We start from the raw sequence: 21987 nt of genomic DNA on the forward strand, positions 1-21987 counted from the left end.
CGCAAATGTCTGTGACTGAGTGATCTGACTGAGTGATGAAGTTACACCACTGGTCGGCCGGATCATGTGTGTTAGGTGCAGCCATATACTAGGTTTTGACCTGGTCTGGGTTAGCGCTGAGCTGGGTTAGAGCTGAGCTGGGTTGGAGCTGAGCTGGGTTTGAGCTGAGCTGGGTTGGAGCTGAGCTGGGTTGGAGCTGAGCTGGGTTAGAGCTGAGCTGGGTTTGAGCTGAGCTGGGTTGGAGCTGAGCTGAGTTAGAGCTGAGCTGGGTTAGAGCTGAGCTGGGTTTGAGCTGAGCTGGGTTTGAGCTGAGCTGGGTTGGAGCTGAGCTGGGTCTGCGGACACGTGCGTTTCCTGCGCTGTGAGCGGTAGCTGGGTTTGCGGACGCGTGCGTTTCCTGTTTCCTGCGCTGTGAGCGGTAGCTGGGTCTGCGGACGCGTGCGTTTCCTGTTTCCTGCGCTGTGAGCGGTAGCTGGGTTTGCGGACGCGTGCGTTTCCTGTTTCCTGCGCTGTGAGCGGTAGCTGGGTTTGCAGACGCATGCGTTTCCTGCGCTGTGAGCGGTAGCGGGGTTTGCGGACGCGTGCGTTTCCTGCGCTGTGAGCGGTAGCGGGGTTTGCGGACGCGTGCGTTTCCTGTTTCCTGCGCTGTGAGCAGTAGCTGGGTTTGCAGACGCGTGCGTTTCCTGCGCTGTGAGCGGTAGCGGGGTTTGTAGACGCGTGCGTTTCCTGTTTCCTGCGCTGTGAGCGGTACCTGCCTCACCGTGCTCCGTAGCAGTCGGAGGTGAATTATTAACCCTGGGCTTTGAGAGAGAGTCCGTCCCCGACAGGTATTGAGTGACTCCAGCCTAATTACAGGTTAGAGAACAGAGCCCTCAGTCCTCTGCTCCCAGGCCCGGCTGCATTTCCTCCTATCTCAGGTTTTATGCAGCTCGTAATGAGGCTTGTACCTTATTTAAAGTCTTCGGAATTCATGCTTTTTTTGTGTTAAGGCAGTGGCTGGAATTCAATCAACTTTGGTCCTTAAATCCGACTGACAATTAAAAGTAGTAATTTATGCCAATAAACACCGATCGATGTGTTCAGAAATCAGTAAAACTATGTCCCCCTCCCCCATGAAGTATAATACTTGCATTTTCGGTAAGCCAGATTTAAGAACAAGGGTTGATTGAATACAGTTCAGTGACTGTACAAAATTTAAAAAATGTACCAACTTTAAAATTAGTAACGCAAGTCTCTGGTAGAATCTGGACAGTGAACGGATAATGTATTATAAAAGGAAGTGATTATCATGACTGTGCGAGTGATGTACATGTTGGCATGACTGTGCGAGTGATGTACATGTTGGCATGACTGTGTGAGTGATGTACATGTTGGCATGACTGTGTGAGTGATGTACATGTTGGCATGACTGTGTGAGTGATGTACATGTTGGCATGACTGTGTGAGTGATGTACATGTTGGCATGACTGTGTGAGTGATGTACATGTTGGCATGACTGTGTGAGTGATGTGCATGTTGGCCGTTCGTGTTCTGATGTGTATGGTGTTCTGATGTGCATGTTGTTCTGATGTGTACTCTTTCTCCTTGCAGGTGGTACTAGTCTTTGCTCTCAGCATCGGAGCTCTTGTAATATACTTCATAGACTCTTCTGAGTAAGTACTTCCCTCTCTGATAATCCATGTTGTTATCAAGGATGTCATTTTACTCTTTGCCACTGTTATTGAATACCGTTTCCATATTGAATACTCTACTAGATAGTCAAGTATATCGTAAACAGACTTGTATATGATTAAATTTTTTTAATATTTGGAAGATGGATTCCTCTTGTAAAGTTGCCATATCGTTGTATGACCATTACATTATTGCTTGACTTGAAAGGGGCCTTACACAGACACATGTACTGTAATGTTGGCACAAATGCAACCATGTTTTAACCCTTCATAACCCCTGTAAGTCCATATAACCACACTCAGAAGTGCTGGTAGCTTCTTATTACCACTTACAGCGTCGTAGAGATTTCAGAATCGCAGAGCTTACGTCTCTTTGACCTGTTGCGGTAATAAGTGACTAAGCATGTTATGAATTATTGTTAACGTAATCTGAAATTCTGTTTATGGGGTATCATGTATCTTAATGTCATCACTCTTGAAATGCCCATAATAAATTGACTTAACATGATAAAGTGTACTAACGCCTTTGCCATTGGTTTGAAATAAACCACTAGTAAATCTATTTGACCGGAGTGCCTGGTGTTTTCACACGCATAGTCTGCTGTTGGCTTTGTACATTATTAGTGCACTCAATCATGTGCCTGTATTATAAGGACAGAGTATTATATTTATTTTAATATTGTACCGTATGCCAATATAGACGACACGCCAGTATGATCTTCAAGATAACGTGTACAAACTATTGTATAATAGTGCCAATGTGTCAGCTGGAGAATACTGTGCTGGTGTAACAGAATTTTACTCCTCACTGTACTGCGCTCCTCCGCTTGGCTGCATAATTATGACTTTTTTTTTTTCAATGGAGCCCAAGCAACATGAAGCAGTTTCCATGGCAACCGCCACCAGCAAATCACCTTTGGTTTTGTCACCCTCCTCTCCCTCTTTCCTCTCTCTCTCTCTCTTTCTTTCTTTCCTCTCTCTCTCTCTCTGTCTTTCTTTCCTCTCTTTCTTTCTTCTCTCTCTCTCTCTCTCTCTCTCTCTCTCTTTCTTTCCTCTCTCTCTCTCTCTGTCTTTCTTTCCTCCCTCTCTCTCTCTCTCTCTCTCTCTCTCTCTCCCTCTCTCTCTCTCTCTCTCTGACCGGTGGTCAGTTCCCCCTGAACTGTGCATCCCGTGGGTTTTTACCGTGTCAGCAGTACACCCACGTTCCCATGTGAAATGGGAAACCCTGTGGGTGGCTGCTGAGGATGCTTTTTGTTGTGTTGTTTGTTTTGTTTTGTTTTTTCTCCCCAGTGATATCAAAAAATTAAAAACAGTGTGCATTCGTGCAAGTCTGCTGTAAGGGGTTGTGCCTATTAAATTGCAATGGCGTGTGCAAAGTGTAAACAATATAACGCGTGCTCCTTTTTATCATTTCACCACATACTGTGCAGCCCAGGGTAAAAACAGAATGTCCCTTTTTTATTTTCTTCTGTTGAAATCGCCTGAGACACTGTCAGAATGTAACATCTTTTTCAAAATGGACACCTGAAACTCAAATTTCTCCAATGGCTTGACTGTATTCATATGTAACCAACCTCAGATGGTGTAATACGTGGGTATTAGGACGTCTGTGTAACATGCTAACACGTACAGAAATGTTTCACGATGATGCTTCTCGCCCTGCCCTAGACTGCAGGTTTGTGTTCAGAGTTAACCCCAACCTGGGAGGTCATGTGACCTCATCACCACTGTCTCTAATGACCACATAAAATGTTTATGCAGAGAAATGAAGATAAATGACCTAATTCACTGCTTAAATATTGTATGGTGATATATTTCATTGTTCATATATCATTTTAATGATGCCTGACTTGTCCTCTGGTGCATTTTTTTTTAAGTATGGAAAAAAGTCACCATCCTGTGAAATGAATCCATTCATGAGAAATATTCACACCATTTTGGCTCCATAGGTCATTTGACAGCAGCAACTATATTTAAAAGCTAAAAAGAATTTCTATTCCTGGTTCTTTTTCCATTCATGCGTCATAAATACATATTTTAGTCCATCAAGGTAAGATTTGCATGAGCTATTTTTTAGCTTTATTACCCAGTTCTCTATTTTTATTTATGTATTTTTTTATATTTGGAGAAAAACAGGATGGATGATGAACCCAAGACTGAAGTGCAAAGCTGGCTTGGCCGTTATTCACACTGTGTTTTTTATTTTTAATTTCACCTGCAGTTGATGCTTTAACTAAATCTACAGTATGATTGCGGACTGGAGAATGCTTTTCATAGATTCATCGATATTAATGCATGGACTGATATGGCTGCCATGTTTGATTTTGTTAGTGAAGTCAGGGCAGTTTTTATTAAATCAAATCAGAATATATCTAGAAAATAATGTCATTGCTTTCTCTCAAAAATGTGACGTCCACCTGTTGACTTTGAAATATGTTTGTTACGTGTGATTGTATTTTGTGTTCTACACAAAGGCTTTCCGTTTCGCTGGCATTAGTGGGCTTCAGGTTAGTCATTCTGATGATCAGCTGTAACCGAGAGGCACTCTAGATTTTTTTTTCTGTGGTATTTATTTTTTCATTGAGCATATTGTTAGCAGATAGCGTAGATCATGTACAGGGCTGTGAACACCTTTGGCGTGCGTTGCTGATTAAGCACAACGCAGAGAGCTGTGAAATGGTGTTTTGACGCTTGGGGTCTGGGAGGAAATAGCAGCTCTTTTATGGAAGTCCATCTCCTCTCAGTTTCGCCCGCGATACGCTCACCCTGATATACTCGGCTTTCTGGGTAGAAGCTCTCGCTGGAAGGGCGTTTGTATTCATCTGCATTCATCCGCATGGCGGAATTTAGGCGATGAAATGTAATAGAACTTCAATGAGGATTCATGCGTCATTAGAGGGTTAGCGCTGTAGGGCTGGGAGTCGGATACACGGCATTACTCAGAGCATAGTATCTGCTTCTCTATTGATGAAACTGAGGCGTGTCATCTTTTATGACTTGTGTGTCTCACATTTATTACATGGGCCTGTAGTATAATTCATATTTAAAATGGAGTCTGTGGGAGAGACATTATTGAATGTTCTGTCACTGTGCAGAATAGCTATTTCTATAAACATGATTTGACTGTATTCAGAATATTTTTTATTTATTTTGGCAGCGGGGTGGTGGGGGTGGGGGGTGGGGGGTGGGGGGGGATTGCCTAATTCCAGAACACAAGTTTGGTGGGTGTTTGGCGCCCAAGTACAGATGACTGGTCTGGCACTCAGAGATAGCGCTCAGGGTTTCAACACCTAATTCACATGCAAGCTACCGTTAGCTTAATGTGCTTAATTAAATTTTCAATTTATCTGCATTTTCAAATGAATTTTAATCAGATATAGGCTGAAACGGACACTAATTTAATGCAGAATCTCAACCGCTCACTGTACTATGGCCAATATGAATGAGTAGAATCAGGTGTGCCAGATCAGGGTTGGAATGAAAGACCAGGAGCAGGCTTGGTTTCCACTGCTGTTCATTCTTCACGAAAAATGCACTGTGTCTGAGGTTTTAATTTACCGGAACCAAGTGGCGTTTTTTTGTGTCCACGTGCGGATCACTGCTTCCTGACCCCCTGTTCATTTCACAGGTAAATCCGTCAGGTTAGCAGGGCACTGCTGAGGCTTTCTGTACATCGCATCGGCCGGAAAATCCCATCGCATGGATGAGATGGTTTAATCTCCATAATGCATTGGGTCAGGCGATGCGTGGAGGAGCAGGAAGGCGCCCGGTTCCTGTCTGTCACCATCAGTCATTATGGGGCAGGAAGTGGCCGGGCCTGTAAATTAGGCCGTGTGCATTAGCAGCGAGTATGGGTATGGGAATCTCTGCTGGTTTAGACCAGCGCCCCTGTTTATCGTTGCCTGCATCCTGTAAGTTGAATGGGGGAAAGAAAAAACATTTATCAGTGCATTTAGCAGCTAGTAACAGTGTGAACCTGGCCAGTGGGGTGGGGTTGGGCGGTGCGGTCAGTAATGAGGCCCAGAAGCCCCTTTCCGGGGTGTGGCTGGCCCCGGCGCTCACGGTTGCACTTCTGTTGCCTCCCCTGCCCACCGGCGCGGCCGCGCTCTCTCCGTGAGCGGTCCCACAGCGCCCTGACGAGCTCGCTACAGCCGGATGTGTTAATGCCCCTCGTCCCGCGCGGCCTCTTCCTCCGCTGCATTATTAAAGCGCTGAGCTTCAGCAGGAAGCCAGCGCCACGGCCTCAGCCCGCCCCGCCCCGCCCGCCATGGCCTCAGCCACGCCCGCGGCCCGCCCCTGCGCCGATGTGGCTCTTAACCGCCTTGCCTAACACTTTCTCTGATGTTAATGAGTTGGGGGATAATCCTCATTATCGCCTTTTTCTGTTGCGAGACCGGGAGCACATGCAGGTCCCGAACCCAGCCTTTTCTTAAGCATCAAACATTTTATTATTCATTTTTTACGATGCATTTTATTATTCGTTTTTATGATACAAAACAACCAAACTCAACAAAAACCCAAAGGAAGAAAAAAAGGCTCATAGAAGTTTCTTTAATCTCTCCCTCATGTTTAAGAAGAAAATCCCAAGAAGCATAAATCTGTCTCCTTCTCCATTTTCAAAAATTATTCTGCACTAATAAGTATAATAAAATTCTTAACTTCATGTAATAAGCTTCAAAAACACTGTTGGTCTGACAGATAATTATACTGGTTCACCCGCATGCTTTCTTACCCATAAAAAGTAAAAAGTTCATATGAATGCATTACTTGAATGAAAACATGAGTTTATATGAGGCAAAGCACACATTCTCTGTCAGATTAAAGTATACTCTGTTAGCATTGATTTCACGCTGAAATGAACACTATGATTATTACAGTCTTTGTACTGCAAACCCGGTTAAACAGGTCATGTGTGCAGGTTTAACCAATGGCATTGTACAGAGTTCTGTGTAGGCCGCGGCATGAAAATCAGTATTATGAGCCAATAACTGTCTGGCATGGACTGCTGTTAGCATCACTGGGAAATTTCAAATTGTCTGGAAAACTTTGTGTCAGTGACACATCCATCTTCCTTTCCCGAGTGAAGGTGGGTCGGCCATTTTGCCTCAGGCAATACGAAATTTGAAAAGCTATTCAGAGTAGGGCAGCCGCAGTTTAAAGGGGTCATTTTTAATAACTTTTTAAAAAAAACTTTTTCTCAGGATTGCTCTTGGCTTTTCATTTGGTAATGTGATGCAACCCAGCAGTCAGGAGTCCTAAATAAAGATGTCTCCTGTGGACTGGTATTCGCTGGCAGCACTTAGTCTAGAGCAGGGGATTTTATTATGCCTGAAGACTAAGCTATTGCCTCCTCCAGAACATTCCTCTTATGCATTTTTAGGGCTTAGTAAATTGTTGCGGACCCACACAAAGTCTGAGGAGGTTCCCAGCCATTCATACTCATTCTAGATTGTTCTTGGGCGCCACATTTTTGTGTGCCAAAATTGTGAAATGGAGACCTTTCCCTCGTGATTAGTGTTTCCATTTTTCAGAATGTTCTAGACTGGAACATTCTGGAGGACCTGGGAATGTAAATTGATCAGGTCTCCGTGAACGAGCCATGACTTCCCAAAGAAAGCCGATGAGGAACATTATTAAGTGTTGGCTGTAACAAGTAAAACTCTTGCATTTATTTGGACTGATCATGGCTAAACTCTTGCTGCATCTCTTTTCTTCTGAATCGGAATGTCACTGGATTCTGGTCATTAAACGTTTGTGAGATGAAAGTGCTTTATTTGGAATGGAGAATTTCACACATTGTGCTATTTTTCTTATACACCGATGGCTCTCTAGTTCGGGAAGAAAGCTTTGCTTATGTTTTATTTTTCTTCTAGCGCCCAGCAGTTTTTGACTTTCTTCCAGGATAAAGTGTTTAATTTGTTTGACTGAAACCTCGCCACACACCCTACTCACCCTCTAGCACTGATGATTAAAGCTGTACACAGTACCAGCCTGTTCATCTGGCTTTGAAATCAGCGGTGCTGCCCTCCCTCATCAGTACACAAGGCATCCACAGTCAGTCTTGTTTTAAATTACTCATCCAGCAGAGTGACTTGATTCTTTTCAGGGCTGTCTCTCTAGTCACATTACTAAGATGGAATAACAGAAGAGGGCTATCTTATGATGGCAGAAGTTATGTATTAGCTGTGTAGTATACTGTACCATTAATGTCTGCAAACAGGAAACATATTTTTTTGTGTTTACTGGATGAACCAGTCAAAGTACAGTATTTATGTTACTGCACAAGTGTATGTTGTTGATTCATGTAGTATATTTGAGTCATGTGCATTGTGCATTGCAACTGTAAATATTCATAAGCAATATTTCAGTGTTTTCTTTCCCTCTTGACTGAATAAAAAGTGAAATATGCTAATAGCATTGGTCAGAATTTCATTTTGTGAGAATCAATAGATACTTGGATTTATGCTATGATTATCCTGGTGATCTGTGCCTTCTGAGGATAGTAATTTAATACACTGCCTTACAGTGCATGATGTGAGTGCTTTTAATATAAGAGGTAAGATGGAGGAGATTTCTGCATAATGTATGACGGTCTAAGAGGGACACTGACAAAACCTCTACCTCATTACGGTGGTCTTTGCAAAAAAAGTGACACGCCATTATACCGAGAAAAGCACCTCAAATATGAAGACAAAAAATGTTAAGGATATTTTAGTCCCTCCACTCCCTCTTATTTGTCCAGATTCCTAGCAGGTGCTAAATCATTCTTTTTATAGCAGTAGTGTTTTGGCCCAAATCTATCATTGATGTATTAACCAGGCCCTGTTTCACGCCATCGCTTGCCCAGGGGACATACCGCAGGCTCGTTGATGTAGGTTTTTACTGCATGGCAGCCAAGCCACGGACCAGTTGCATGCCCTCTCAACTTCCTGTTACCCATCAACACTGACCGCATCGCCTCCGCCTGCTAATACGGCTAACCGAGCTCATGTCTTGCGCAGTGAATGATTATGCATGCGTCGATTACAGAATGTGAAACTGTTTTGTTTGAGATCACCCTTTCCGAAACTCTCCTCTACGTTTTTTTTTTAACCAAGCGGAGAACATGCTCAAACGGAACTAGCATTAGCATTATATTTGCCGTCATTCGTCAAATATAATACGAACCAAAATGCAGAAGCGAGCATTTTCGTTATTTGACAGAACTGAACTGACCGGTGCTACACCTGATTTCTCGGTTGGCCTATTATGTTCACGAATATGTTTTGTGTGGGAATTTTCTGCAAAATTCCACAGCGAGACACAAAACATAAATATAAAGCTGTCTTATGTGTGTCAGAAGAATATCACATTTCATCTTGGCTTAATTTTTTATTTCCTTTCTATATTCTACTTACAATCAACGTTGTGTTGATTTAAGTGAGAATCAGGAACTACAGTTTGTTTCTATTTTGTTTGTTTATTAGCATGGATATAATTAGATGTTGATGATTAGCATGAACATAAATTGATATCATTTTAAGGGTTCATTTAAAAGGTGGGTAATACACTAACTGGTAGATTTTTAATAATATCAAAACTGTATACTGATTTAGTGTCCATCATCTCAGATTGAGGAAGACATATTGGAGAGGAAGGTCCCTGTCCTCTTCTATAAAGAAATAAGAATGTTAGGACTGGCTTTGGAATAATAGTGTAGTTTTATTATACAGTTTTAAACTACCAGTACTGTCTATAAATGTAGTCTGTCCAACTGAATGTAACATCATTTTTATTTTTAATTTAGTGTATACCTTTAATAAATGAAAGTACATTACAGCACATTAAAAATCCACCACATGATCAGACACACACTTACTTCCACCCCAGAAGACATGGAAATAAATGGCTCTGTGCTGGTAGATCCCTTTCTTTCTGTTAATTAAAAATGCTGTTTTTGCCGTTTTTCTTTAATGGCCAGATGGTTGTGTGCTCTCGCAAGGTGTAGCGTTTTCACAATTTTTCTTATGCATAAACATGTTTAAAGTTTATTAAGTTTATTTTTGTAATGCACAACATTTTAACTGAAAACTGGGGGGTGTTTCACGAAGCAGGATTACTGAGTTAGCTGGATTACTGAGTTAGCAGGATTACTGAGTTAGCTGGATAACTGAGTTAGCTGGATAACTGCTTTGAGTAAAACCCGGAACGGCTCTTTTTGCTTCAGTCCATGTTCCACATTCGGGAGCTTTCCGGGTTTTACTCAGCCCGTTAGTTATCCAGCTAACTCAGTGATCCTGCTAACTCAGTTATCCAGCTAACTCAGTAATCCTGCTTCTTGAAACAGGGCCCTAGATGAACTTAAGGGCTGCTGCCAATCTCAGTTCATCCTCACTCTCTATATTAATAAATTATGTTTTCCATTAAGTGTACAGCATGATGTGCCTACTCCCATATTAGTAATGAATCAGAATTTATAAATAATAACTAGGTTTTCGCCAATCAATAGCAGTCATTTCATTTCTATTGCTGTTTGTATTTTTTTATTTTCCTTTTAATGAATGCTGTTTTCGTTTTTCGATCTATTGTCCTGTCACGTCTTGTTACTGTTGCTTCTGTTGGCTGTTCTGAAGGACTGCATACATCATGAGAAAACAGGAAGTCGATATACATCAACTGATTACATCCGGGAAATTCCATGGGCACTGTATAAATATGCTATCCGTGTATTCTGTGGTATCTGTGAAGTTTTTGTGATTTGCTCTATGTATTGTACTGTATATTGTATATGTATCAGTGTTTTTTTTACAAAAGTTATGCATTGCAATTGCAATAGGCTGCTATTCGTTTCTAGCCTGTGGAAGTGTTATCAGTGTGGATTATGTATAAGATCAAAAATGAAATGGATGACTATAGACTTTTAAAAATTTGCAATTATATTTGAATATGCATTATTAATGCCGACTTCTAGAAGCAAACTTATATATCGCATGTGTTCTTACTGGAAATATTTATGTTAATATCATATGGTTTTGGTTACGCTGATATACTCCACACTTGATAGTCTTGCATGCCTAATTACAAATTGGACTGCAAACAGGAAGTTCAATTCTCTGTTAAGGATTCCATGTCATTGCACGGGGCACTATTAACAACTCACAATATTACACTTTCTTCCTCAACTGCATGTTGTGAACATTTCTGACTGTACAAAGATTTTTGGGACAAACAAGTGCTACTTGGGATACTGAAGCAGCTTAACTTTAGACAGAAGTAAAACATATTTTCCATAGCATTCCTTTGGCTGTAAAATTCATGATTTCTACTGTTTATTCAATACACAGATCGGCAAATATGCATTTGATGTCTTCAAGAATACATCTTATCTCTACTTGCCTCTACTGCACAACAAGTTCCAATGGCTGTTTGTTGTCTTTCCATTTGATCTTGAAAATGCAAAATGAGCTCTTAGAAAGGACTTCATAAATGCTCGAGTGTGAATTTCACCAGTAGATGAATCACACATAATGCTCCAAGATGAGTAGGTTTGATTGAATACTCTGAATTCTTTTTGTGCTAGCGCCATTCAGAAGAAAATCATTTTTCAGACACAAAACTGAAAACGCTATGGGGGCTGTTCAGCCTCCTGCTTTGTGTCTTAAACTTGTTTTAAAAAGTGCTCACCCTTCGACCAGCACTCAGAACATTGTTGTTAATGTCTGCAACCATCAAATTGAATAAAGCATTGCCATTAGTGAAGGACATACGCAGACACTGTGAAGAACCTGCTGTCTTTATTTAATTTGTGGAGGGAAAAAAGGAATATTGGATGTCTGCAGTCTGATTTCCAAGAAAGTTTTTTTTTTTTTGAAAGCTCTTCTTGGTAGATGCTTCAGCATGTCTACATTTTAATTTTGTCAGCTATATGTGCCATTTACTGTTTTCATGTCACATGCTCTGTTCTTAAGCTGCTCTCACCTCATAAATATGTACAGGATATTATATTATATCATAGCTTCAGTGTAGCATGATGTTGCTGCTGTTGTTTCTGTCAAAAAATACAATATTGGAAAAAGAGAAAGTATATTATCTGCCGCAGTGTATGGGATAATATTGTCTGATATCCTTCATTGTCTTCCAAATACAAGCCACTAGGTAAACTAATTTCAATTCATTTACAATATCCTCCAGCACAGTAAGTTCACGTACATTTACTTATGAATGTTTAAAAACACGCATAATGCATATTTACATTTCATCAAATTTCTGAGCATTTAGGTTCTTGTTTCAATGCGCATTTCTGCATAAGGAGTTTAAGTTCGGTCCATGGAAGGGTAAATAAATGAAGCATTTTTTATCACAGTCATTTTATTTGGCTGAATTAAACTGTCAATGTATTACGATTTGGCAATGTACTGCAAATGGAACCTGTGTGTGCTAAATGAGTTTTGTTTGTCTTACGTCTCAAATCTAACAGTATGTAAGAAGGCATTATAATCGGCCTGTCTGAAATCTGTACCTCGCCCATATCTTTTTGTGTCCTGTGACACTTTTAGGTGACCATTTGAAATTTATGGAAACAAAAAAGGGGACTTTTGGAACCTCCTAAAACAGGGCATCTTGGCGTAAAAACGCTGCCCGTGTGCTTACAGTGACACCTCTGTGTTTTGCCAAATGTTTGTAATACAGGGAATTCCTTCAGTTTAATTATTTTCATTTTTGTGCATTTGCAAAAAAAAATCCTTGGGTGTATCGTGGACCTGGGTGTGTTGCAATGCTTCTTCAAGCCAGCAAGCTTGTCAACAAATTGCATGTGTAATGACCTGATAGTGGAGCCCTTCACTGCGTCTGTCACACCTGAAGACCTGTGGTGTAAAAGCAGGAAACCGTTTGAAGACTCTGGCAGGCCTGGGTCAGCTGCTTTCTTCAGTTCCATTGTGGTTATCTACCAAGTCATTACATTTCTTCCATTGTGATTCTTAGTGCCAGGCACGGGCATTAAGGATGGGACTGCACTAAATGCTAGTATTTGCTATGGCTGCCTGAACAAAGACAATGAACATATACCCTGCATGCTTCAGTTAACCCTTAAAGTACTGCCCCCTCCCTGTGGATAATCAGGCTTGCTTCCTCCTTATAATTACAACTTTTATTCACGCTTCAGATATTGAAAGTGTCACTTCAATATCGGATCTCAAATTGGTAGCTTCTCATCTTGGGCACAGAATTCGAAATACAATAACTTGCTTACATCCCATCTCATTCGATTTTGTAAATATTGTTCCATATTCCTGTCTGGTAAAGATATGTAATGAAAGCGGAGGCCTGGCACTCTGGGGCCTGTTCTTTAAGGGTTAATCAGGGGTATCCAAATGTATTAAAACAACTTGCCTGTATGATGAGTTATGCATGTCCTTTTTTCCTACAGAAAACGGTCTTGATAATAACAATGCACCTCTTATGAAATGTTTCTTAGTTGAAAGGTTTTTTTTTTTTCATAAAAAGCATTTCCAGGAATGAAGGATGCATCTATGCAGGTTATTAGTGAGACATTAAGTAAAGTGCCTGGTTTCATTGTGGAAGAAAATGTACAGTATTTAGATGATGAAATATACTGTATGTTAAAACATCTTTTCTCCTGTTGTTTCAATAGCCCCATTGAATCCTGTCAGAATTTCTACAAAGATTTCACATTACAGATTGACATGGCTTTCAACGTCTTCTTCTTGTTGTACTTTGGTCTGCGGGTAAGTACATAAAATCCACGATTCCTCACATGGTTCGCTTTAAGAAATGTCGTATGGAAAATGGGTCTAAGTAATGTTTGGCCAATTTTTACTTATTTGTTAAAAGTTTTGCTACCAACAACCTCCAATACCAGACGTTAATCTGGTGACTATTGACAGTTAATTTAACCAGCTCTCCTAACTGTATGTCGGCACTGCATTGTGAGTGAAACGCTCCCTCTCTTTCTACAGTTCATCGCAGCCAATGATAAGCTGTGGTTCTGGTTGGAGGTAAACTCCGTGGTGGACTTCTTCACGGTCCCCCCGGTGTTTGTTTCTGTGTATTTAAACAGAAGCTGGCTCGGTGAGTCTCCTCCTCTGTATTATCTGTGCCCCTCCTCCTCAGTATTATCTGTGCCCGTTTGTGTGAGTTTGTGTCCTTGGGCGTGAGTCAGCGTTCCCTTGTCCTTCAGTGTGGCACTTAGTCACTCTGTGTAGACAGTCTGAACGGGCAACTAACAGTCTCAGAAAGTGTAAAGAAAAAAAAATCTTAAGTTTCATGTGCTGTTTTAACAAGGAATTATATATTGGAAAAAACACTATGGTGCCACCTAGTGGCTATGAAATGCGTGACTAACAGAAGCTAAAAATATGTATCTGTAACCTGGCTGTCTGCGTTTTAGAACGACTGAAATTAAAAGAATATCTTTTTATTTTATTTTATTTACAGTAAATGTAAATGTTTGCTCTTTGTGAGAGATCTTTATGACCACTTCTTAAATCTTAAAAAAATAAAGGAGAAATTAATCTCTTTGCGTTCATTTATTTGCTTTTGAGCGCGTGGAGCCAGATACTTGCATAGGCTACTCAGGCGTGAAATATAACATCCGCAGAAAGTCAGAGAGACGGATCTTACAGCTCTTTATATATGATTAAAAACCTCAAACCTGTTGGTCGGTTTAATTCAGTCAGTAAATAAATGCAGGGCTTAAGTGTCTCTTTTAAGGTGGTAAATAATTTAATTAAGTTCTTAAGTGCCCCGGTGGAAAGGGAAGACGCTGGACTCCGGCCCCGATCTTCAGCAGCGGCACGTGACTGCATGAGGTTCACGTGACGGCGGAGTCTTTGTTTACCGTTGGCTTTCCAGAAGCTGCAGAGCTTCTGATTTTATTATGCGGCGCAGTGATCATATCTGTTGTTTTCTTGTTCAGAAAAGTACGTTGTTTTGTAAGTGGCTCGGGCCAGTGATTAACATTTTAAGGAATTTAGCTCCATTGTTGTAAGATTGTTTTCCGTTCTTGTGTAATATAACAACACAAAATTATAGTTTTAAAACAGAAATATTGTGGTATAGGGAGCATTTAACACGTTTACGTTCATGTTTACGAAGAGCACCTGCAACGCCCCATGGTAGTCATTTGAAATGAACATAAAACGGACTTGGCCACACCTGTTGATCGCGTGCCCTACGCATTGCGCCGCGGAATGTTCCGGATGTTCGACGGCTGCGCTCCTCTCTGGCTAAGAGCGAGTTTCTGCTGTGTTACCCGCGGGGATTCCATTAATGGGTTTGTGCTGTACCGTCGTGGCAGGACAGTGGCGTCTGAGCCGTGTCTTCTCCTGATTGTAACGATTTTCAGTCACTCTCTGTCTGCATCAGCCCCGGCCGTGGCGCTGATGGGGCGCGGCGGTAGTGCGACATCAGGGGCGGCGGCCCCGGTCGCTCGGTCCGGCGGGAGCAGCGACGTAAAAAGCTTTGGTTATGCACACTGACGCGCGTGTCGGTTCGACAGCATCATATGGCTCCCGCTCGCCGCGGTGCTATGGACTGGAAGCGTTAGCTACGGTCCCGCACCAGGGGCTATACAAAGGGCCGGGACTCTCTGCTCTGGGAGAGCCCGAGCCCGAGCCCGTCTGTCACCGGAATTGGAGACCTACGTAGGTGGTTAAATTAGATTTTCATTAAAGGACAGTGGAATTCCACATGAATGTGGTCCTCATGGAAATGATCTTGGGGAAATTGTTTGTTTGTTACCTTGACAGAAGGGCCAGACATTTAATGGCAGGCCCAGCTCGTGCTGTTAAAGATGGGGATTGCATTGTTCTTTTGAAGGCCGTGTTGCTTTTGTGCGTTTTCCCCGTTAGTGGCACTCTGCGATATTGTTGTTATATTTACACTCCGGGGTCATCCTAGTGCCTGGTGTGAACATTACCTGTGATTACCCTAATCCACCTGCACTTTCAATCAATCTCTTCTAAGTCCCAGTCCTGTGTACACACACACACACGCATACACGCACGCACACATACGCACACACTCGCACACACGCACTCACACATGGACACACAAACACGCATGCACGCACATACACACACATGCACGCACACACATTCACACACACATGCACATTCTCTGACTCTGTCTCTAAATCTCTCCATCAGCTTAGCAAATGAGAAACAGAGATTTGTGATTTTAGCTGAAGTGGGAATTAGTCACAGACAGATTCGTCTGAAATCCCCCACCATTGTTTAAATGGATTTTCTGATTGGTTTCTGGCTAAATGTAGCTCAGAGCCCCTGTCCCCCTGTCCCCTCCGCACAGTCATGTGACCTCATACAGACCCAGATTAACAGACCCCTGTCCCCTCCGCACAGTCATGTGACCTCATACAGACCCAGATTAACAGACCCCTGTCCCCTCCGCACAGTCATGTGACCTCATACAGACCCCTGTCCCCTCCACACAGTCATGTGACCTCATACAGACCCCTGTCCCCTCCACACAGTCATGTGACCTCATACAGACCCCTGTCCCCTCCACACAGTCATGTGGGGGGGGGGGGGGGGGGGGGTAATGATGCACCACAGGTTTGGTGGCTTGGTTCCTGCTGAGATTAACTCTGCTGCGGGTTATTGGATGAGCCACACTCTGCATTATACGCGGTGAGAATTTCACAGCTGCTCTGTTCCAGGTGTATGTGAGTGAGAGAGCCACGAGCGACACTCTGCTCACCTGTACGCTGGGGGATTAGCGCAGTCAGAGAGCACTTCAGGCTGCAAAGTGCTTCTCAGGACAGGCTAACGGCAGTGCTGCTGCCCCCTGCACGTTTACCTGAATAGGCTGTAGCTCTGATCATGTCTTACAACGTGCACAGATTTGCATCGCTGTCTGTGTTAATCAGGGGCTTCACTTTGGAATGCAGCCACAGGTTCGAAACATAGCTTCTCTCTCTCTTCCTTCTCTCTTAATTTCTCATATGAAGAAACTGAGGAAAGTACTGTTGGAACATGAGTCTTTGCCCCCGTCCACTTAACACCCCCTAAAGTTTCTGAAAAAACAGGCTTGTCCTCCATGCTGTACATTTTTATCACAGACCCCTCTGCTGATAACTATATCTGAACCATATTAATGGTTTCTTAACAAAGTTAAGACTCCTCCTGAGTAATTCTTCTGAGAGTCATCAAATATTTATTTCTTCTTATTTAGCTGCTGTCAGCCAGTTTCTGCTCATAAAATGGGGCTTGATAGGGGGGTAAAGGAATTGAGGAATGAACTGTTGAAGCTGCTCACTTCAAATAGAGATTCATCACCTGAATGACTTGGGCTGCAAATCACCTCTGAGAGGCTGTTGAGAATCTGAACCATGACCTGAGAATGAGGATCGACTCCCCAGATTCAGCTGCCTCATGTTTCTCTCCGCTCAGGGTCCGGATCTGCAGCCAAGCAATGCTGTACAATACCATACAATACAATAAAATGTGATACAGTACAGTACAGAACAGAACAAATTAACCATCAAGCCTGTATGCGAGTGAATTACTGGTCACAATGACTGGTAGTGAAGCCACTTGGATGCGACTTTGTTTGTCCTTAATATGGGTTCCTTTTGGATAAAAAGCACATAAATCATGAATCAGCTTCAGCTGTCGTGTATTTACTGCACTGTTCTGGTGTAAACCACGGTTCTCGAAAAATATTGCGCATACTGTATGTGCGAGCTCAGCTGCGCAGTGTGTTTGCGTACTACTGTCGCCATCTAGTGGTTATATTAATGTAGTGCTCTTTTATTCCTGCAGCTACCCAGTTATTCGATACCTTCAATAAATCCCATTTAAGAATGCTTTCTGAGCAAAATGTATATTATCTGCACCCTAGTGCATTTTCGAAAAGAACATATTTTTAAAATTCAATTTATGTTTCAGAACAGGAACTTAAAATTGATCCGGAATATGTTTGCAGACAAATGAAAGTTTGTTTGGTCCAATTACAGCTGCATCAGCACTAGAATTTGATTTGGTTTCACATTTGAACTCTTCCATTGCACTCCTCCGTAGGATACTCAGATATCACAAACATCAGACACCTCACCGTGATGTCGTTGTTATTGTGTGGTTTGGTACCGATGATTTAAAGGACATTTTCTATGTGTCTGTGTCTCTCCTTTCATACAGAATCCACACAGGTAGGCCTACACAGTAAAACACCCAGTGTGAAATCATTACGTTACATTACATTTCCAGCATTTACCAGACGCTCTTATCCAGAGCGATTTACCAAAAATTTTAGCATTTTTTTCCCATGGCGAAAGTATCCGTTTATACTGCTGGATAGCAATTCAGGTTAAGTACTTTGCTGTGTCCTCCCTGGGAATCTAACCTATGTACTATAAGGGCCACATGTACTCTGTAAGAGTTCATTAACACTGGACATTTTATGGACATCATACTTCAGGAGATGGCTCCAGCACAGTTTGGTGCTGTGGTTCCCTTTGGCTCTGGTTCTGGTTCTGGTTCATTCCACATGTGTTAGGCCACAGCATCAACAAATTTAACAATGATAAGCTTTACAGTGCAGCATGCACATTCAGAAAATGGCTGAAAATACAGATTTATACTTTAACACGCACATACTGTAGAAACATGTACTGTTAAGTCAAAGCTTCCTGAGCAGGAAGTCTCTCTGACTAGAACGTATTCATCGGTTTACAGACCACGGTTTAATCGTTTTCATACATTACTTCCCTTCACAAAGACGTGATCCGGCAACAAAAAAAAAAAGCTCTTGTGCATGTAAGTCATGGCAGCAGCGAAAATCTGTGAAAACAGTCCGCAGCTGGGAGTAATCCCGGCTGTGGACACGCGGCGCATCATTCCGGCTGTCGGACGCTTATCCCGTTGATTGAGAAAAGCCGTGAGCACCGCGCGCGTGCGAGCGCAGCCGGTTTTACAGAGCACGTGACCTTCCGCGCCGCTCCGTGGCGGAGAATAACCTTCTGAATGAACTCGCGAGCTGAGCGCTGTCAGGCTCAGAATGGGCGAACACTCTGCTCCAACACAGCCGACCTGGTCCAGCTCTGTGGAATAACGTGGCTCTCTGCGTTCTACTGTTTGATTCTTGTATACATTCCAAAAGCAAAGCTTATTTTAGAAAAAAAATTATATTTGCATTCATACCCACAATCTTTCAGAACCACATACCAATTTGTTTTTATCATAATTGCATAGCTTTGTTGGCAGAGGAACTTTAAAAAAGTGATATGCATTGTTAAGTTCAAACAGACACTCACTGTTAGTGGTTAGAATTGGTGTTTTTAAAACAAGGCCTTCATAATTTACGGTGTGTGTCACTGGGGGCTAATCTGAATGCCTGCTTTTTGCAAGATAAAAGCAAAATGCTTAATACACTCAGTAATACCCAAAACATTAAAAAGGCCTGTTGTAACTCTCCATGCACTTTAACTGGCTGTTATACACATAATGGTGCCTCATACATGCAATGATTACATCCTTCACAGTTTTCAATTTACTTTTTTTCAAATCAATTTTTATCCCTTAGTTTAAAAAAATATTTTCTCTTGATTTAAAATGTCTTGCAATGCTCATAGACTTGTCCCAATGCAATTTCTAATTGGGAGAATTCAGACATAGCTACTGGAGAGACAGGGACATTTAATAGTAATGAACACATATTAATAAATCCCTTTCATTAAAATGATGCTCAGAGTATATATTGAGGTTTTAATTACTCATATTTATGTGACATCTTTGGGATTTGTTTTGTGGAGCGCATTTTCAGCTGCTAAAAAGAAAAGCAATCAGAATTCAGTCGTGATTAATTGTGTATTGTTTATAATGAGAAGAGTTCAATAATTGCAATAGTGCTTCCGCTCTAAGTAGTACTTTGCTGGCGGTTGTAAAACGTGTGATTTGCTTTTTTTTTTTACTAAATGGAAAGAGGGAAAATCTGCTGGAGGAACGGTCCACAGATTACAAAAATAAAACGAGAAAGAAAAGCCCTGATTGTGTGGCAGTAGATGAGATGTGTGGAGCCTGTGGCTGCTTGTCTGGCCTGATTGTGTGGCAGTAGATGAGATGTGTGGAGCCTGTGGCTGCTTGTGTGGCCCGCCGCTCTGTGGGCGAGTCCTAAAGGAGCTTAGGCTGTAATATCCTGATGGAAAAGGGCTTTTTAAGCTGCAGTAGATGAATGATCAGGCCCGGGACCGCATGCGTGTCCCCGTCACCTCCGCTGCGCACGCTGGCGGCTGAGCCCGCCGTCTCACTTCGCCGCTGCGCTCCGGCATGATCACCCCGGCACTCGCGCGATCGCGGGCGGAGAGCGTCCCGCTCGGGGATACCGCCGTTCAGCCGGCCGCCGCGGACGCCGCCGGGACGTCCCACTGAGCGTGTCCGGAGCGCGAGCCGCCGTCTCCACGGTAACAGTGCGGGACGCGGGAGTCGCTGGTAGGAGTTTTGCGGCCGAACGCGCCGGGGCGGTGGGGTCCTGGCGTAGGACGGGCGAGGCATGATCCCCACCAAGATGCTGGTGTACCGCGGGCCGGACGGCGGCGCTCACACGGAGGTCGTCCGGACCACCAGGAGGCGCAAGAAGTCCTGCGGGGAGCTGTTTCATAACGGGTACCGGGTCAAGGCCGGGCACCGGCAGGGGCACCGGCAGGGGCAGGGGCAGGGGCAGGGGGCGGACAGGGAGGACCAGGACAGCTTCCAATCCAGCCTCTCCTCCTGCTGCCGCCTGGTCTCGTACTGGGGTAAGGACCCTGGGTTTGAGGCACTGGGGCTGTGGTGTGTGTGCGGGGAGAAGTACCTCTCTCTCCACCCACTGGGCTCTCTGCAGCCACCTGTGGGTGTGGCTCTACCTGCGGGTGTGGCTCTACCTGTGTGTGTGGCTCTACCTGTGGGTGTGGCTCTACCTGCGGGCGTGGCTCTACCTGCGGGCGTGGCTCTACCTGCGGGCGTGGCTCTACTTGGTGGCATTGCCAGCGTGTGTGAAGAGCAGCCTCTCAAATCTTTCCTGACGTAGCGAGGGTTACACACCAGTGTGTTTGTTTCATTTCAACGCCTTCACTGCTTTACTGTGTCTCTTTCATCTCGATAAATAGTCACAAACTCAACAGCTAAGCTGCTCGCTTGCTGTCTGTTTGCACCAGCGGACCCAGTGCAGAAAGTGGGTTTGGTTTTAGTTAATTTTTTCAAGAGATGTCTTGGAACAATAGACGCTCCGGCACAATTTATGAGACTGGCAGTGTGACGTGGTCGTGTGTGTGATCTTGTGCAGTGGGCACGTGTTTGTGTGTTCGTACAATGTTGTCTCAGCGCGTAAGAAGCAGGCCACGGGGGAAGGAAGTCGAATTTGCATTTTATTATTTTACCTGTGGATGGGAACGTTGTGCATTTGTAAGTCTTAGCTTGTTGTTGTGCATTTCTGCTTAAAGTGGGGAAGCTAATGGCATAGAGGCTGTACTAGCAATACCACACCAGGATCCAGGGAATGTGTCCAGAAATGTGAGTTTTAATTATGATGTGATTCATTAAAAGGCCCAGACAGTTTCCTGCCCTTTTCGGCAGAACCTACCGATCTTTGTCTGAGAGACAGAAATCATTAGAAATGGGCTGAGCGGCACAGGCTGATGTGGACAGGGACAAATTGGGTCTTACGCAACCTCTTCCTTTGATAGGCCAGGTTTTGGTGAATCATTAAATCCACAATCTTTTCTTCTGCATGCATTCAGAAACAACAATAATAACATTGTGTGCAGGTTTTTGAACATTGTTTTGTCACTCCCACATTTTCATCACACCCACATTTTTTTATTCTGACACCCTCCTTTATCGCGAGTAAAAAGCTGCTTTGTGTGCTTTTTCAGTCTGAACGTTTCTGGGCTGAAGAATATGTTTTGCTCGAGCTGCAAGGTGGACTGGCTCAGAACATATGCTTTGTTAATCAGAGAGCACCGGTGCTTCGTGAACTGAGTTGTTAATGAGATGAAAGTAAAAGGCACTCCAACACAAATGAACAAGACTGGTGCTGTGAAGTGATGTGTGTGTAATCGTGTGCAGTGGCACATGTTTGTGTATTAACACAACACTGATGCCTTTTCTCAGTGCGTAAGAGCTGGCCACAGGTACATGCTTTAATAGAGGAAAGTCGATCAGCGTTTTATCATGTATCATGTGTCTGATGAATGGACTTGGAAATCTGTGCACTGCACGGATCACGGTTGAGTTGTTTTGATTGGTGCAGCAGGGTCGTGTGACAACGCCAAGCTCTTCGTGCCCGTGGCTTGGCACACATGGGCCTGTGAACCTGTGACACC

The 21987-nt window shown here is 43.2% G+C and overlaps 1 protein-coding gene across 14 annotated transcripts in view; it reads left to right on the forward strand.

Annotated features, from left to right (window-relative positions):
* Window positions 1-21987, forward strand: part of LOC135243072 (calcium-activated potassium channel subunit alpha-1a) — a 166514-nt gene that overhangs the window by 77999 nt on the left and 66528 nt on the right. For all 14 annotated transcript variants that reach the window (XM_064314577.1, XM_064314594.1, XM_064314689.1 and 11 more), the window contains exons 3-5: window positions 1591-1652; window positions 13303-13396; window positions 13628-13739. In XM_064314577.1, the coding sequence (XP_064170647.1) occupies window positions 1591-1652; window positions 13303-13396; window positions 13628-13739 (268 nt within the window). The remainder of the gene's footprint in view (window positions 1-1590; window positions 1653-13302; window positions 13397-13627; window positions 13740-21987) is intronic.

This window comes from Anguilla rostrata, chromosome 2, assembly GCF_018555375.3.
Source record: "Anguilla rostrata isolate EN2019 chromosome 2, ASM1855537v3, whole genome shotgun sequence".
NCBI lineage: Eukaryota > Metazoa > Chordata > Actinopteri > Anguilliformes > Anguillidae > Anguilla > Anguilla rostrata.